General features: G+C 37.2%; 2 protein-coding genes across 4 annotated transcripts in view; one reads left to right on the forward strand and one right to left on the reverse strand.

The window, feature by feature from the left end:
* NINL (ninein like) overlaps nt 1-5,486 on the forward strand; it is an 83,576-nt gene extending 78,090 nt beyond the window's left edge. For all 3 annotated transcript variants that reach the window (XM_075203779.1, XM_075203780.1, XM_075203781.1), the window contains 2 exons: nt 1,556-1,669; nt 3,079-5,486. In XM_075203779.1, the coding sequence (XP_075059880.1) occupies nt 1,556-1,669; nt 3,079-3,270 (306 nt within the window). In that variant the 3' untranslated portion in view covers nt 3,271-5,486. The remainder of the gene's footprint in view (nt 1-1,555; nt 1,670-3,078) is intronic.
* A 2,669-nt stretch (nt 5,487-8,155) lies between these two features.
* GINS1 (GINS complex subunit 1) lies at nt 8,156-16,447 on the reverse strand. Its single transcript, XM_075203772.1, has 7 exons — nt 16,248-16,447; nt 14,555-14,619; nt 11,646-11,744; nt 11,024-11,114; nt 9,915-10,031; nt 9,436-9,510; nt 8,156-8,326 (listed from the first exon to the last, which is right to left on the reverse strand). Exons 1-7 carry the CDS (start codon nt 16,320-16,322, stop codon nt 8,258-8,260), a joined length of 591 nt encoding a protein of 196 aa, XP_075059873.1. The 5' UTR covers nt 16,323-16,447; the 3' UTR covers nt 8,156-8,257.
* Nucleotides 16,448-16,476: the final 29 nt, after the last annotated feature.

Raw genomic sequence — 16,476 nt, forward strand, 5'->3', positions numbered from 1 at the left:
AGGTAAATCGTGTAAGTGTGTACACATGAATGGGCATGCTGATCAGGACTTCATTCGTTTTTAAAATCATTAAAAATATTGCATTGGAAATTTTCTGTAGTGTGTACCCAGCGTAACTCTCTAGAGATCTGCCTAAACTGTTGGTCATGGGTGCATATACACTTCCACATCTGGCCGACATTGTTCCATCGTCGATAGTGATTTTTAGCCAGTTTATAAAACCAAATCAAACAATACGATGTACTTCGATATTGCATTAGTGTGTCCGCTCCAATGATCATGTTTTATTATACCAGACATAACAGTCCTTTTATATTGTCACGATAATTGGTTGAAAATCCTGTAGCGTTTAACCAGGTCCGATCTGCTTCCATTTCTCAACAAAAGGATGAACAACACTGTTTAAATATTTTTTTACTGCCAATTGTATAAAAATGTCTGACAGCTAGATATTTGTATTGATACATTTTTATATTGTAAGTAACAATATGCAGTGGAAGAGGATGATCAAGGAATGTAGGAAAGGGAATTACACGCATACTATGTATTGGAATTATTAGCTATGTTCTTCTTAATGCAGTATAGTAGTGACCGGTAAATGTCACATTTTATACAGACATCTAGTCACTAAATTTTTACTGTTAAAAAGAAAGAAGATATTAATGTGAGATTCTTACACTCACTGCATAACTAGATTTACACCTCTGATTAGACAATTCAACTGAAAGCATGTCTTTATATAATAAGGTGATATATAATATTACATATGTAACGCATTGCACTGTACATCCAGGGCTACTAGCAGCATTTCAATAATCAATTTCACGGAATTGTTTTACATTCTAAATATTTTGTGTATTGTGAGGGTGGAGAAGTCTGAAAATACTCAGTATTTATTTATTTAGCACATTTATAATACCAAGTGTACATTTATTTAGTAATTGTATAACTACACGTGGGTTTATAGACTTATGTGGACATTGGAAACAGAATGGGGCAAGCAATACACTAAATTTGACATGTTTATCTTTTATTTTTAAATTAGTATATTGTTTTTGCAATTGAAGATACAGCCAGCAGGTGGTGCTGTATCCTGTACTCTATGTTCTCCCACGTTATTCAACAATAATGACGATTAGTAATTATGAAGGAAGCATCACAGCACAGACAGATGGCTCCCTCTAGTGGTGAAATATCCATGTATGAAATATAATCATAAAAATATAAAAACTTTCTAAAACTATTTTAAATTTCATGATTAAATGAAGAGCAAAAATGAATTATAGGTTCTCTTTATTGTTTAATATTTAATGTTTCCATTTTGCTATTTACGAAGTTATATGTATATAGTGTATACATATTTTGAAGCTCTTTACAGAGAATATGTAACCATTCACATCAGTCCCTCCCCAGTGGAGCTTACAGCCTTTATTCCCTACTATACAGACACACATGTTAATTTTGTAAGTTTTAATTTATGTAGTATAGTTGTTTGTATTCTAAATATTATATTACTCCTTTAATTGTTTTGTGTTAACATGCAATCTAATTGTAGGAAGAGCATGAGAAGCTCCTGCGGCGGATGGAAGAACGCATGCAAGATGTGGAAATGAATCTGAAGAATGTACGGATTATGCTGCAGGAAAAGGTTGAACAGTTAAAGGAGCAGGTGAGTGCAGCAGGAGGCACGTTGTGGAATGCATACAAGTTTCAGAGCAGGTCTTCCAGTATGGAAATATGTTCATGTGTCTGAAGACTTCAATGCTAAATTATTATTTATTCTGATCGTCAATAGTTATCGCACATTTAGCCACAGACTGTTGGTTGTTCCATCTCCCTACTCATAAACCTTCCTTCATCCGCTTGTTTAATAATAATTTGTTCAACTTCTTTAGATCTTTCAAAACAACTTTCCTTCTTTTGTAATCATCACCCTGCATTTAACCTGTTTGATCTTATTGAATTCCTCTACATGTAATAAATATGCCCTTATCTCTCAGTGGTTCAAAAATCAAATCTAATTTTTTGTTGTATTTCCATATGGTGTCTTTTTGAGAGTTGTAGTTCTGGGTCAGATTGTGTAGTTAGTGTCTTAGAGGTCTCCGCATCTATAAGTCTCTTGGCTAAAAGAAAAAAACCTCTCCAGTGACCCTCCTAATAAATCTGTAGATCCACATTATATATTAAAAGCTCTGTGTGTTCTTGTTGGTATAAAATGTAAGTCTCTTATCAATGACTTCCACTTGGGTCTCTGTAAAGATCTAGCTGCTGTTAAAAATCCCTGAAACTAAAGGCTCATCTAAATGTCAACCCCGGCCTGGGTCGTCGTCTCCTCCACCTCTTGTGATCTGATCTTTCCATGAGGAATTAGACTCTGGTTTCAATAGTTCCAGCTTTCTTGATAGCATGAGACCATGTATCTTCTTTGTGCTTGCTCAGCATCCCTTTTACCACATTATATCTCATTTTATTAAGGGATGTTTTATATTTTCTTTCTCCAGGTGTTTTACAAGGTTTAACATCTGTATAGACCAAATTCTGACTGTGTGATAAAACTAGTATATCACATTTATATATTGTAGTCACAGTTGTTCCAACATCTGACTTTTCTTTAAATAATTACCTCTATGGAAAAACCCAATTTTAGGTTCAAATATCTACCTACTATATTTATTTAGTTTCTATTAACTTTTTTCTTACTAGCATTTAAATTATTTTTTATAATCTACTTAACATATTTGTATTAGAACCTTGAATGGATTCTCTGTCACTGGTACCTGGCTATTACAGCATGGTTGTAATTACATGTACTATTACTAACACTCCAAATATACCACCCAGAAATAAAAAAAAATATTAATACCTTGATGGTTTGTCAGTAAATGTTTTTAAACATACCACAATGTTTGTTTTCTATCTTTATTTTTAGTTATGTTATTGGACTGCATGGCATTTTCCATATGTTGGTGTTTGTGCATTGATTTGTTATGTTCATGTTTGGCTAGAAGTGTTTAGGTCACTTCTATTTGCACCACCTTTATATGGTTGATATTCATGGCTTTACATTCATGTCAACAGCTGGAGAAGAATATGAAATCGGATCTGCTCCTGAAAGACCTGTACGTGGAAAATGCCCAGCTGATGAAAGCTCTGCAGGTGACGGAGCATAGGCAGAAGAGCGCAGAGAAAAAGAACTACCTCCTGGAGGAGAAGATCGCTGCACTTAACAAAGTTATTAAGAAAATTGCCCCTGCCTCTCTGGCAGTGTGATCTGCACTGAGAGACTGATGGTGCTCCGCTCCTTACACCATACTGCTGGTCTTAGTTCAGTATGGTGGTTTCCAAATCAGAAATGCTCCAATTATTTCAAGCAATATAATAGAGCAATCTACACAGTACATGAAATATGTATAAAAGGTGTAAAATAGGTTATGTTACAAGTTTTAAAGAAACGACAAGACTATTCCACATGCCTCTCTCCCCTCCCCGTTCCTTTGTTCAAACTGCAGCTGAGATTTTTCTACTCTCTGAGAATAGTCCGAACTGTGACCGGGAGGAGCAGATATCCAATGTCAACCAGACTACCAGCAAGCTTATATCCAGAAACCGGCATCAGGTGTAGAGAGACTATTTGTTTTAGGAGACTGCAGAGGACATCAGGGATGAGAAGTCTTACTATTTATTGACCACATGCAGTTCATAGTCCATTCTTAATTTTAGGTGAATGTTCCCTTAGACGAGGGTAACAAACATTAGACAGCGGTAGATAAGGCTCAGCACTCACAGTTGATACACTTTACGTTGGTATACATTATATAGATGTCTGGTTTCTCATCTGCCAATGTTCCAACCATATTTGTTTCTGAAGCCCTTCTTGAATCTTGACTGCTGCTGAAATACAGATTACGGTTACTATATTTTACCTAGCGGCTGCTGCTGTGCCGTCTGATGTAATAGAGCTGCTCTATTCAGCACATATAACTTACTGCAGCCATTGCACTACCCAGCGACAGATATTCTTAAGGGACGATGCGGGTGTTGTAGGACATAACTTCTGTATATGATTGATACAGTCAGAAGCTGAATGACATCTGCATTTGCAGAAGTGATATTAATGAAAGTAGGAATTTGAGATTCTTTATTCAGCCATGTTTGTGCCTGGTTAGAATTCCAAAGCTCCAGAAGTGGTGACTGTTATACTTCTCATGTCACCCGTCAATCAGACTCTACACTTGGCCTATACATTCTCTTACTAGACATAAAGACTGTAAATTGCATCATTTTGCACATTTTTTAACACGTCTAGATCAGTGTACGTGTTGCCTAACACATTGAAGATATTTTAATGAACTGTTCCCCATGAACTAGTAATAGTTATTTCATGTCACTAGTTAACATAGGATGGGACACATTCTTCTGAATATTTGCGGACGGGCTGAGAAGGAAATGTGTTTATTTGCAACTGTACACATTTAGTGTCACTATAGTAGGAAGTTCTGACTTCTCATGCGTACCAACCCACAAATGTGTGTAAAGATCTGTAATGCAATAGATTAGCCAAGAAATCTGAACAGTAATTTGTTTTATATTTTGTTTTTAAATGGGCAAGTTATTGAGTAGTTTAGCAGAACACTTAATAATAATGTATCATGTTCCAATTTGTAATGGTCAGGTTTTTACTTTAACATTCCTTATTGCACAGACAATGGCAACAATTCAGACTAGACCCTCGATATGATTCCTTTCTTCTGTAAGTGCATATTGTACACCTGGGATTCAGACTTTGAGGCTGCAGGGATCAGCCATTGTGCCTGGTAACCATGTTGTCTAAATAGTGGATAAGTCTTATTTTATAGATCATTTTGAAAGCAATTCAGTAACATTGCATTTATGTGCAACATATGCACTGAACAACACCGTTAATAGCAGTTGGTTTTTATGTATCTAGTGCAAGTCAAACAGTAAACACAAGTGACTGGTTGCTGTGGTTCAAGGCAAATTTTGCACCCAAAATCCAGTGTTGACAAATGGGCTCCAAAGACTTGAAAAAGGGATCAAGGTAAATCAATTGTTTTAAATCCCAGTGGTTTATCTAAGGTCTACTAACAGAGCATAAGGCTAGGTACACACTGGAGAATTTACTGACCAATCTGTTATCTGCGATTGTACCTACGACTGAAGGTCTGACCGGTCGGGAGAGTTATGCAGACACACTGACACGTTTTACCTTCAGATCTGTGCTCTTCATCTGGTCCTATAGTTGTTTAAAGAATGACAGCACAATATGCATTCATTCCTGTCACACTGATTAACTGCCTTGTTATAGCTATAGCCACATGTTATAACGAATTTCGTTATCTTCTGTGACTCAAACTAGTTATTTCATCTACAGCTCTCACTACATTTAGTCACTGGGACATGTTCATTGCCGGCATTGTCTGAAAAGACCATAGGGTATATTTACTAAACTGCAGGTTTGAAAAAGTGGAGATGTTGCCTATAGCAACCAATCAGATTCTAGCTGTCATTTTGTAGAATGTATTAAATAACTAGAATCTTGTTGCTATAGGCAACATCTCCACTTTTTCAAACCTGCAGTTTAGTAAATATACCGCCATGACTCTATGGTGATCATGAGTGCATACCCACTCCATGATTGTAAGGTGATTAGAATGAGATTATTAAACAGGACGACCAACGAAATGAAACGACGATTGGCACTTTGGAATGACTATCGTTCATCGTGTAAGTATACACAGGCAATATGTGGCCGAGCGGTCGTTTATCTGGGGATGGGCCTGATAATCAGCTGAAAAACCTCCAGTATGTATCTAGCCTTAGTCACTCACTACTTAGTGTTATTTAAGTGACTTGATGGGGGAAGGTAAAAATTCACCTCAATTTGCATTTCAATAAAACATTGCCCCACTCTACTAACAGACTTGTTCTAACAGATCACATAGGAAGGGGAGGATGATTTTGTTCATGGCAAAAGTTACTATTGAACAAATGTTTAATCCAAGTTTTCCCCCAACACTACAATGGACGTTTGTGGGGAGATTAAGTGACTGAGAAATGTATTCACTGCATCAAAACCCTGCACCAAAAGCTCTTTGTTTGTTTTTCAACCAATGAATATGAGTTGTATAGTTTGTGTTAGCTCTAAGTTTAAAATGTGTCTAAAATCTCATGCTGTATAGACTTCCAATTTCTAACAACAAAGTTTGAGATCACAGATAATTATATTCTTGGACAATCCAATGTACATCTTATGTTTCATCTAAAATATGTACAGTTTTGTATATGAAATGTGTGTATATATGTATACAGCACAGATACCAAATAAATATACATCTTTTGCAATGAATTCAAGAACTAAGTTAATGAACGTAGCGTTTAGTGTAAATATTTTAGATGTAAATTGTCACTGGGTTGGGAATGCTCTGACGCTGAACCTGTCGACAGTCAGACGGTCAATACCAAAATAGCAACCGGCTCAGTGTGTCTGGTTAGAATGGCAACAGGTAAAGTCGACAGCACAATGCAGTAGAGAGAAAAAAACGTTACATCTTAACCTCAAAAACAAAACTAGTGTGCACAAAAAAACCCCCAAAACATCGTTAGTCCTGCAGCTTTGAAAAAAACCCAAAAAACAGCCACACCCTAGCGCCGGACATGCCATGTAATGAGAGAAATACAAAGAAATACAGCCACTAGGTCTATTTATAACATGAGGCTCTCTCACGACCTACGTGGTTAAGACAGTTTGTCGATATGTTTGGATTATAGGGGTTGAGAATCCTTTACAATATATGGTGCACAAAATGGAGAACGTTATAGCTGTATAGTGTGTACATACTAACTAGCTTCATGAACCCAGACCATAGTCTTTATACACTGCAAATATGTTTCAGTGTGGAATACAGAAATCAAGTACCATCTTGATTTAATTAAAGTCCTAACATGACTGGGATGATAATTGGCACAGGTTTCATGTCCTACTAGAAGAAGGAGAGAGAGTTTCAGGGAGGGGATAAGCATACGTGACGAGGAACTATGTGGAGCATTATATCATTTAAAGCAGGGGTGTCCAACCTTTTAGCTTCCCTGGGCCACATTGGAAGACGACGAGTTGGTTTGGGCCGCACATAAGATACACTAACAATAACGATAGCTGATCATCCAAAAAAAACATAGAAAACAGTATATATAGAGAAAAAAAGTGATATAACTTTTTTTTCAAATCCCCCTATACTTACCTTTTAATCGCCCTGTTCAAAAAATCCTCTCTAGTTATTATACTATAATCACTTTTTGTATTGTTTCGATGCAATATCATTTAAGCCAGGCATTGTATATCAGGGTGCCCTGACCAGGCCTGCGGTACCTGACATATACATCACTGTGACCCCAAATTGTGACCTGTTTTGCTAATTACACCACTATGTTAGTTAAGGGATAACAACTTATAATGGGCCAAAGAGAATAATATATAATGCCCCATTAGTATTACAAGTAGAAGTATGTAGCAGGGAGATAAGGTCCATGATGCTCCAGGACCAGGTGACTTATTCACTGGTCAGCGTCCCTTGAAATAATAAAACAAATCCCCCTTAACTTACCTTTTAATGGGCTTGTTCTCCTGTCCTCTTCTTCTTTTCTCCAATTCTGTGCTGCTAATTGTTTTTCTCACGCGGGTGACTCCTCTGTGCTGCGCTCCGCAATGGATGTTGGGCGTGATGACATCACGCCCGACATTCCTCCTCCGTGCGGTGCTCGCAGTGAGACAATGGAGGGAGCCGGAGTACCAGCTGACGTGACCGAGTGACCGCAAGGTAAGTATTTTCTTTTCTTTGCAGGATTTTTTTTTTCCATTAATAGTGCTGCCCCCTTGCCACAACCAAAACTCCTTCTGGGCCACATTTGCAAGCGTGCTGGGCTGCATGCGGCCCGCGGGCCATGGGTTGAACAACCCGGATTTAAAGCCTTCATCAGATATGACTTACTACCCGTGTATCAGGTCATTATATTCTACAAGTTAGTAAGTTTAAGCATTACACTTTATGAATCAGGCATTCATTGATGTAATATTTGGTTTAGGAGACTACTCAGATAAACAATGTGTCAGCTGAAAAGAAACCCAAAACACATAAATATGTCAAAATGATTTATTCAATGTAGAAATACATATTTACATGATAAACACTATGTAATAAACAAAACAAAAAATGTAGGTCCGTAACGGACACGAGGCTGCTTATGACAACACGTGCTCCAGAATACCTTGTCGAATTAGCTGTTCACATTTCCATCTGGGCAAAAAATGCTGCAAAAATAAAATATTACAATTAAAACAAAAAAAAAGAAAGAAATGGAGGTTTGTAAGCAGTAAAATGTAAATATGATCTATCATGTTATGGGGAGTTAGTGAAATAAAAAAATGCAGTTTTATACGTAGCCAACACATTAATGAGGGAGATTCAATTACAAACAATAACGTGTCTCTAGCCAGCCAGTCAGTGACACACACACTGCCTCAACGTCCAGGCTGACATCTTCGCTCATATTTCCTTGCATCACAGAGGTTTGGAGAAAAATGAATGGCGACTCCTTAGAGTAATAGGCAATATGCCCATCTTAACATGGAGATGTTCAGCCACAATTCTCGACAAGAGAAGAAATCGATCTTTGGATTGAGCCAATCAAAAAAAAAAAAGAAACTGTTCAAATTATTAAAAGCCTGTTTTGAATGTATTCGGTTTATAAAAAAAGTGTTTATTGAAAAGTTTTCAATGAGCTTGTCCTGTGATACATAAACCTGTGATTCAGCACAAGTGTGGAAGTGATTTTTGTTTCAGACAGATTTGCAAAGTTTACCCTCGGCCGCCTAAACTACTCAATACATTCATTACTCATGGTCTTATGTTATAGTGGTTCATACCCCTATACTAAATGTTCCATCAGTAAACAAGAACAAAAAACAAAACATAAAATCAAAGCAACAATCAGAAAATGTTATTTTTAGGTCATTCCCAGACCCACCCCATGCAGCAAATAAAATGCTGATATCGTACAAGAAAATGTATTTCTCAACGAACACATTAACTGTACTAAACAAACTTCAATTTTACACAGTTCAAGCAGCACATACAGATGGCTATGAACCCTCCTCCGCTACAGGTAGGCTAGTAGCACATCAAACTATCGACTGCAAGTGTAAATGATGGACTAAGGTCAATAAGTTTTAATTTTTATATGATCTTTATTCCACACAAGCCATTGTTTGGATCATTGCTAAACAATTATATGAGGACAGAGGGGCATTCTAGACCCATACCTGCATTTAAAATATTAACCTGGTATGTAAAAACAGCAATCTTTCTTTTCACCCCATACAACCTGGTTAAAGTGAAATCAATGCGAGACAGATCTTACCTGGCTGTTTTTCTTTAGAAGAATTGTTGTGCCATCTTCAATCTCAAATTCACCATAGTCTCTTAAGCAGCGTACCTGAACACATGGGATAAAGGGTTAGCAGAACAGATTGTTGGACACCAATGAAACTTTAGTTCTGGCAACATAATACAGATCTGCCGCTCTAGATGACCGAGGGTTAAACGTGAAGTAACTAATTGCCTTTTCTAATCTATACAGAGAGTGCAGAGGCAATGTTTGTTTTTACACTACTAGAAAGCAGTCTTGTCCCTTATTCATACACCCAATGGCATTAGAGATGAAATACCAGTAGGAAACCTCACTATGCAACGCATACAACTAAACTAAGTCTACTAGATGACCCATGTGCATCTTAACCAACTGTAGCAAATTACTATTAATAAAAACTCTTACAGTACTGTAACCATCCTATAGTGGACTTGTATACTAACCAATATTGGACAAGCAGTAGTACTCACCTCAATGTACAGACTTTTGGGTGGCTTTATGTCTTGTGTAATATCCAGTCCTTCTTCACCTCCCAGGGATCTCATATACATAGCCAGGGACTTTTTGTATTGAGTAAACCAGTCAGTCTATGGAGAGAATAGACAGCAACAATAAACAGTTAAAAAATTAAGTTGGGTGGAGGGTTGTTGGTTATTGGAGACATCTTAAAATCTCTCTCTGCAGATTACCTACTGGAAGGACCTGCTAAATAGCTTAAATACAGGTCCCCAAAAAGCTTGTCAGTACCAAGCCTCCAATCACTGGCAACTTGTGGGTGGACAACACATTGCCAGCCTGAAAAAAATATCATGTTGACAGGTCACACTGCCAATCCGGTCAAGAGGAGACCTGCTGCCAGCAAGAGCATTCAGGAGTGAGCTAGACAGCAGTGGGCACCTTTCAGATCATGATGCCTCTGTGAGGGCTCTGCTGTGGGTGGCTGACAGTTTTGGGGGCTTCTCCGGATTTAAAATTTATTGGGACAAATCCAATGTGTTTCCATTGGTTTGGGAATGCCCAGTGATGTCTTTGAGAGATCTTGAAATAAAATGAACACCCAAATTTAAATATTTAGAATGGATTATGAATACTCCCTGGGAATATGTAGAACTGAACTTGTAACTTCAAATAGAATACCTTCAACCTAAAGTTCACATTTAGAGAAAGCTCCTACTTTCTGGCTCTGGCAGGATAAACTTAATCAAAATGATAGTACAGCCAAAATTTGTATATATACTCCAGTAGTCAGCTATATTCACGCCCCCCTCTCTTATGTTCCATAGCATTGACCAGTACTTGGTCTCTCTGGATTACTTATATGTTTTATACTCCTTAACGAAATTAGCACATATGATCTACATTGCACTGTCAAATGTATTACTTTTGATTCTCTATTATTTTAAATTGTTTTTTTTTTTTTTTGAAAATGTAAAAATACCAAACAGCAGTGTGTGCAAAACACTGTAGCCTGAGCACCGGACAGATTTCTCAGACGGATATAAAGGATTCTTAAATACATAAGAAGACCATTGTATCAGTAGCAAAATGTTAGAGTAAATTAAATAGAGAGGACATGAACCTCTTCCGCAGACATATGGAACCTCAGGGTATTAGGAAGCACACTGCCATACTCCCACCGCAGAGCACGGATACGCAGTAAGCGGTCATACCTGGAAATAATAAAAACAATAATCTGTTCAAAACAAAATACATCAACAATTCCTTTACACAGCTGGTTTATTTACATATTTATCTTAAAAACCAGTGCTAGCTTAGCTTGATACATTTTGGAGTCACTGTTAGTTGGCTCCTGGCGAAAGATGTACAAAACGAAGCAGAGAACATCCGTTGGCAAAGTTACCCGTGACAAATCTGGGCATTGCTATTAAATCAGTTTATTCCAAATGCGAGGAAACAAAGCACCAATAAAAATGTTACACTTTCTTTATATGTCAAATTACTGCAATGATTGCAGCACAATTTCCTGAAATAAGTGCTAGCTGTAAAATAGAGGGTAGATTAGTTGTGCTCTACCCTCAAACCCTCTCCAGGACGACTAAAATATAACACAGAATATAACACAGAAAATTAACCATCTAGGGACCTTTGAATGTCCTATCCTTTATGCATGTCATATTCAGACCACAAATAGTTTAATTCCCTAACTTTTTACTATCTTTCCCAGCCTGGGCAGAACTTACAGGTAGGCGACAATGCAGCGGCGATTTCGAAGTAGGCAGCAATGACGGAATTTAATGGTTGGTATTAAATCACTGCGACCTTCAGTCTTTGCTTCATTACTGTTGTGGAAACAGAAAGTATACGTGAATATTAGTTTATAATTGCCATATATTTAGTTTACGCCTCCAGAACACAGATCAAGGTTTCAGGCTTCGGGTTGGTAACAGTTAAGCGTGTGATCACATCTGCAGAGTTATTTGGGGTGTTACAGCCTATATAACAGCCCTCCAATTTTCCAGCTGAAGTGTGGTAATTATACTGCTGGAAAAATTCAAACACATAAAAATGCTGTAATAAGAAAATACATATAAACAGAGAAAGTAAGGTTTGGGGGCTCTGTACCATGGCCAAAATCTACAAAATAAATAATATAAAAAGAATATTGAATGCCTTTGGTTACTAGGACAATTATTCCAATTTTGGAAATAGAGGTCAAGAGGATATAAGAAAAGATAAATAAAGAAAAACTGATCGCAATTTCATAAAGGGAATGGACTAAGAATAAACAGAAACAAGACTATTTACATTTTGACCCTTACCCAAAGTTAAAGAGCAAATATAAAAAAAAAAAAGAAAAGAAAAAGAAATTTGAGATGGAGTCTGAGGATTCGATTAATCTGATTGCCAAGACATTTAGTAAATCACCAGGAAGAGAAACAACACAAAAAGGAAATAAAGTCGTCAGACATTTTTAACTTGAGCACTTTTCACATATATATCATATAAAGGGCATTAAATTTGCACTGCATAGAGTTTTTTTTGTTTTCTTTTAATAAAACAGTGGAAGGTCTAGAACAGACCACAACGGATACCTATAGCATGTGAATTTTAAACACAAGTCTTTTAAAAAAATATATCTGAATTCTATCTGGGTTTTATGGAATTAGTGGGGGTGGGATCTTTTCACATTAAAAAAAGGAGACACGTAAAAGAAAAATGTAATGCTGCTATTGCTAGAAAAATATCAAATAATAATTAGTTAGCAATAAATAAGGAAATGATAAAAATAAAAGTAACTGGTTAGAAGTATTAACAAAAAAATGCAGTTGCGAAAAAGGGACTCTATTCACTTGAATGCCCATGCAGACTATTGTATAAGGCAAAGACTACGAGTAAGTGTAAAATAAGGGTTTATGAACATTTGAGAAACATAAAAATGTCAGACAGTGTCAAACTTTTACAAGATGCATAACAGAGAGACAAACTTTCTTAAGTTCATAGGGATCAAACAAGTATAAAGGTCATAGAGAGAGTAGGATTATGGAAGGAAAATTGCATCAGGAGAAGTACAATAGATTTGAAGATCCTATTTCCTAAAAGTCCAAATATAGATTTTGAATTTGCATCTTTTTTAGAATAATCTCTTTTTTTGGGTTTAGAATGGGCATCTTATTAGAGGCTAATAGAAAGTGAAATCAGCCCTTCATTATATACAATTGTTTCCAGATATTACTATTAATCATTTCTACATAGAGTAGTTTTTATTATAATTTCTTAACCTAGTTTATGGCAGTCTGGTTCTGCATAACACACACTATCATCATCCATTTATCTACAATTTTGCAGATATTTTTTTATGATACAAGAATCAAAGAACAAACACAATTAAAATGTTTCCCAAGTTGGGCTATAAATATCTGAGAGACTATAGTATATATGTATCCATTGGTTTTAAAAATGTTATGATATTTTAGATAGGGTTTAGTATATTTTCTATATATCCATTTTGGTACCAATAGGCATCCTTTTGAGGATCCCAGAAGGCCATGCAATCCAAAGGCATCCCACAATCACATTGTAAGGACAGAAGTTGCGGTCAGGGTGGGAATGATCATGTTGGAAGGATCTTGCCCCATCTTTAAGAATATGCAACTATATGACAAATTATATATTCGGTGACCAAAAATTTACATCTAATATTGTGATTTGAAATAAACGGAAGACTGGTGATTGCCAATACCCACTCATTGACTCAAGAGTTCTTTATTATTATTACATTGATGAGTGTCTCTATACTTATCAACGACTAAAACACATATGGTTAGTGACTCAAGTCATCTATAGAAATACTTTATTTGGATTATATCTGTACATAAATGTGATTAATTGATTGGTTGTCTTCTACTGCAATATAAAATAAATAAAAAAATAAATAAAAAAAAATAAATAAATAAATAAATAAATAAATAATATATATATATATATATATATATATATATATATATATATATATATATATATATATATATATATATATATATATATATATATATATATACACACACACACACACACACATATACATACACCTTTTGCTTGAACCTGTAGAAATGGAGATCTGTGTGAAAGTGTTACCCATCCCCCAATGTGTATTATAGATGCAGGAACAGATCATTTCAAAACAGATTCAACTAACATTTATTTATTTTTTGGCATGTTTTGCGAGTGAAGCGTTTAAATTATATGGTCACTGTCAGAATTCCTCAGCAATTTTTTTACAGGAGGCATAGGAGCAAATTCAATTCCTAGCGATGTTCTAAAGAACAATGCGGGCTGCGCACTATTTCAACGCTGATTTTTTTGCCCGCAGCTCTGTGAGCCACGAGCAAAAAGCTACATTAAAATTACCGTAAAACCGGTAATAATGCACTTCCGGCGTTGTTTTAAATAACAAAAGCGGGGAACTAAATCTGCCCCATATAATCCCAAAAACCTTTATAAAACTAGTTGCTCTAACATGTTAACGATTTATAAAGCCACATTTCTATAATAATAATAGAATACTTTGTTGTAAGTGGTGAAAATTAGCAACCGTAAAATTTTGTATTAATTTCCTTTATAAACTTTCTAACAATCCAGAGCTACTTACACATCTGATTGGTTCTGTTCATACAAAGCTTTCATCTCTTCAAGAACCTGTCGGATTCCATCCTCCTAAAAAATACATGTATGGGGTGGATTACTTATTGGATTATTTCCAAAAACGTATTAGAGTACTAAACGAAGCAAGACGTCAGTTCTAGTAACTTTGTAACAACAGTGAATACATTGAAGTAATTCATTGTATAAGAAGTAATTTCTCTGAGAAGTGACTGAATATTCAGTGAATCTTAACCCGGATGAAGATTACTACGGTCACAAACTGTAGAAATGGGAGAGATTCAATTGCCGGCAATGTGGCGTGCGGACATCGTGTCACCACATTGCCAGCAATTACGGTAGAAACCTCTGCTCACTTTCCCTCAGTGTACGAGGAAAAATGAGCGGATATTCCAGTCAAATCTCCGCCGCGAGATGTCTTCCGGAGACACCTCAAAGCTAATTGAATCTCCCCCAATGTTTGCACAAAATCCAGGCCGAAGCAACCATTTTAGTAAAGCTTTAACGGTAAACCTATTATAAATCTTGCGATTAGGCACCGATATTATACCTTCATGGACTTGGCATGCAGGGTGGGGTGAAGAGGGGTCGGGAGCGCCGTTTCCAGATGCCAGCATTACCGTGTTGAACTGATACCTTCACACAGATGGCCCTATAATGATCTTGAGTTATGCCCAGGGGAGAACATTTTGACACAAATCTACATTTCAAGCAAAAGGTCATTATCGGGCCGGGCACAACTCAACTGGTATATAAACATGGTGCCCTGAATGCCGGATGGTCAGATCACTGTGTACTGGTCACCAGCGTCTAGCGTATCCATGTACCTGATGTCTCTTACCATAGCAGACCTACTCAGCTTGCCTTTGAGCACAAGTATCATTGTTCCCCAGTGCTTATCGCTCCAAATATATTCTGTACACAGCCTGTCTCCCGAAACCATTTCAACCTGGACTTGTGTTCTGACCAAGATTCTTGGCCTGTTCTGATATCATGGTATACCAGACCTTCGGTTATGACCCTGACCATGGCTATAGAGGTTCCCTGTGTATTAACCCTTGTCACTAAATCTTGAAAGTTACAATATATTTGTTAGCACTTCTGCCTCATAGCACTGGGGTCACGAGTTCAACCATGGCCTTATCTGTGTGGAGTTTGTATGTTCTCCCCGTGTTTGAGTGGGTTTCCTCCGGGTGCTCCAGTTTTTTCCCACACTCCCAAAACATACTAGCAGGTTAATTGGCTGCTATTAAATTGACCTGTATGTGTGTGTGTGTTAGGGAATTTAAAATGTAAGCTCCAATGGGGCAGGGACTGATGTGAGTGAGTTCTCTGTACAGCGCTAGCAAATTAGTGGCGCTATATAAATAGCTGATGATGATGATGATTAAGGTAGTGCCATCAGTGGGGGGCGGGGACAACAACTATCAATTAATGGTGTTGTTGGGGTAGGAAACATGTACATTATTACTATGCTGTAATATAAAGCAGTGGTAGTCAAAGTGATGGGCCCCAGATGCTGAGGAACTACAAGACCAAGCCTTCCATATGCTGAGACTTGTACACAGCATCCTGAGAGCCACAGGTTCCCAGCATACATTAGTCAGCACAGCAGTACTAGCAGACACACATGTAATACAGTCTGCAGCACAAACTCCCGCCACAGCACCCGGCTCACTTACATTGAATGCGGGTAATTGCCCATCCGATGCACGATGCAACTCCCGGATCAACTCAATGGCTTTTTCACAGAACATGGTGACCTCCGTGCACGTCTGACCTCTATACACCGCACTAAGCCCCAGCGCGGCCGGTATAGGTTAGATCCCGGGCATCGGACGGGCCGCTGACATCACCAGGTCATGTGACTGCGGTGGTCACATGGTACACGGGAGGCTGGATCCTGGTTCC

The sequence above is a fragment of the Mixophyes fleayi genome, chromosome 3 (genome assembly GCF_038048845.1).
Source record: "Mixophyes fleayi isolate aMixFle1 chromosome 3, aMixFle1.hap1, whole genome shotgun sequence".
NCBI lineage: Eukaryota > Metazoa > Chordata > Amphibia > Anura > Limnodynastidae > Mixophyes > Mixophyes fleayi.